Below are 2,415 nucleotides of genomic sequence, written 5' to 3'. Positions count from 1 at the left end.
CTAAAGCCATGGTTCATATGTTAGCTAGAAAATACCATTTTTAATTATCATGCAATAAGAGGATCCAGTATAGATTTACAAAACTTATTTTATTGCTGTTTTTGTTGATTCCCTTAAATTTTGAATGAAATGGATGTAGATCACCATAATCGAAAATGAACCTTTAGAAATTTGTTTCATAGATGGAAATACACTTGGTCCTTGGTTGCCTTTATCTTCAGGGAAATTAATTGTAATGCTTCATACCCTCTTGATTAATACTTAGGTTACACAAAATAGGCACATTGATCATAGTTACCTTAAAAAAAAAAAAAAAGTAATTGGAAGCTCATTCTCCCATTAGAAATACCATAACTATGGCTATGAATTATGGGTTTTGGTTTCAGTTGGTTTTAATCATTAAAATGTATGGGAATTTAAATATTGCATCTACTGAGCATGGCTCCAAAGGTGAGCTTTTTACACCAAGTGTTATACTGTGGCATCATTACCTTTGTGACATCAATCGGGTGTTCTGCTGGTTAGGAGGCTGGCACTTTCTATTACTTCTTACATATACTTTATTTTGTCAGTGTAGCATTGTTTGACTTGGCCCTATCCTCAATGTTTTTACTTACTGTTAAATGTACACATCAAGTACTAAACATGAGTATCCTCCCTAAGCCTAGGAACTTTTTCCACACTACATTTGAGGTTTCATTATCTATAGTGAATGATTGTCAATAAACACTAACCATGTTTGGCAGGGGTTAACTTTTAGGAAGATTCCATCAACACGGATCTTGTACGTTTTCTTACTGTACATGTTGAAAGTTTTTCTTTGATACTAACATATCTTTAGTATCATTTGGAACTGCATGTATTTAATGTATTCAAGGAAGTTTATCTGTCAGTTGAATGATTTTATAAGAAAGTTGTTGTTATAGATAAAATTGCCTGCCTGAAGTGCACTTGGATTAGGCTCCTTGGATAGATGGTTACTAGTCTTTGCTTATTTGCCCTTTTTCCAACTTAAAGGGTATCTGCACAACCCTTGAAATTTTGTTCAAAGGTGTGAAATTGTGCAGTTAGCTGAATCTAGTTTGCAAGAATATAAACATTTCCCACAATCAGATTTGACAAGCGGTTAACTACTTGTCTGCAGTGCGGAAATCTATAAAAGACTAGGCTTTACCATCTTTCATGCACTGTAAAGTGTTAATCATAGGGTGAATAAAACCCTGCATGTCAAATGGTAGTACTTTTTGCATTTTATAATTTTCTTCAAATTTGAAGAAAATAAATGTGGGTACAGGTAGGCTTGAGCGACTTGATGTCGTGTTTATTTGCATGGATTTTCTTCACAAATATGCATCTTTCAAGTTGATATTCAAGCTATTAAAAGTCTTTCTATTTTGTTCTTGTATATATTTTGACTTTAATGTGCACTTTGGATGCATGATAACTACTTATAGTTGATTCTACCAAAACAATTGTTATGTAAACTGGGGCTTAGAGTATTTTCGAAACTTTTCCATTTCAAAGCTTAAACATCTGTTGCGATTATCTGTAGCCGCTTCTTCATATACTTTACTTTCACCTATCAGTCATATTTTGTGGAAATGGTATTCTTGCATAGTAAATCTTATTAAACATAACATTAAAAGTTTTATTAAGAAAATAATTGAAATTATTGTAAGTTGATAGATTTATATATTACCTTGTATAAGATTTACTTGGAATTAATCAAGAAGTACCCCTGTCATTTCTCGAATGGATCTTATAATGAATTGAGGTCTTGATTCCCAATTCTAAGATTTTAACTTGCAACTTTCCCTTCAGGATTGGTCGTGGTGGACGATTCGGCCGAAAGGGTGTAGCCATTAATTTTGTGACTGCTGACGACGCTAGAATTCTCCAGGACATTGAAGAACACTACCGAACCTCTATTGAAGAGATGCCCATGAATGTTGCGGATTTGATTTAAACTAGGTGAGAGACTAGCAACAATAAGGCCTCAGTTATTGTTGCTCCAACCTGCGCTGTGTTTTGACGCCATTTGTGCACGCTGCCTACCCCCATTGAGAGCTGGCATCGTGATCTACTTGAGAGCTTGGACGCATCTGATCTGAGTCTTGTACAGTGTCCGAGCCCTGTCTGAACAGTGTCTCCTGGGATCCTCATATCAGCCTACCACTAGAGCTTGTGGTTCCAGGTGGACATATTATATTGCCTGTATATTGTGAATATTCAGGTATTTTCCATGGTTTCCAGAAGTAGCTAGTTTTAGTTATAAGAGTCAAAGGGGCTTGAGCCCTTTTATTTTTAATTTGTGGAAAACTTTCATACATAATTGTGAATTTAGATAAACTAGAGGGTTTAGGCATCAGAACCGCTCCTAGGAAGCGGCGGCAGCCTGTCCACCCCTCAGCCAAC

At 35.7% G+C, this 2,415-nt stretch overlaps 1 protein-coding gene across 1 annotated transcript in view; it reads left to right on the top strand.

The window, feature by feature from the left end:
- Positions 1–2,415, top strand: part of LOC119589105 (eukaryotic initiation factor 4A-I-like) — a gene marked incomplete at its 5' end in the record, with an annotated part of 9,679 nt that overhangs the window by 6,880 nt on the left and 384 nt on the right. Inside the window, 1 exon segment of the mRNA XM_037937681.1 lies at positions 1,822–2,415. Within this exon segment, the coding sequence (XP_037793609.1) occupies positions 1,822–1,966 (145 nt within the window).

Source organism: Penaeus monodon, chromosome 25 (genome assembly GCF_015228065.2).
Source record: "Penaeus monodon isolate SGIC_2016 chromosome 25, NSTDA_Pmon_1, whole genome shotgun sequence".
Classification (NCBI taxonomy): domain Eukaryota; kingdom Metazoa; phylum Arthropoda; class Malacostraca; order Decapoda; family Penaeidae; genus Penaeus; species Penaeus monodon.
The sequence above is the reverse complement of the archived record's forward strand: the minus strand, read 5'-3'. Positions and strand labels throughout refer to the sequence as shown.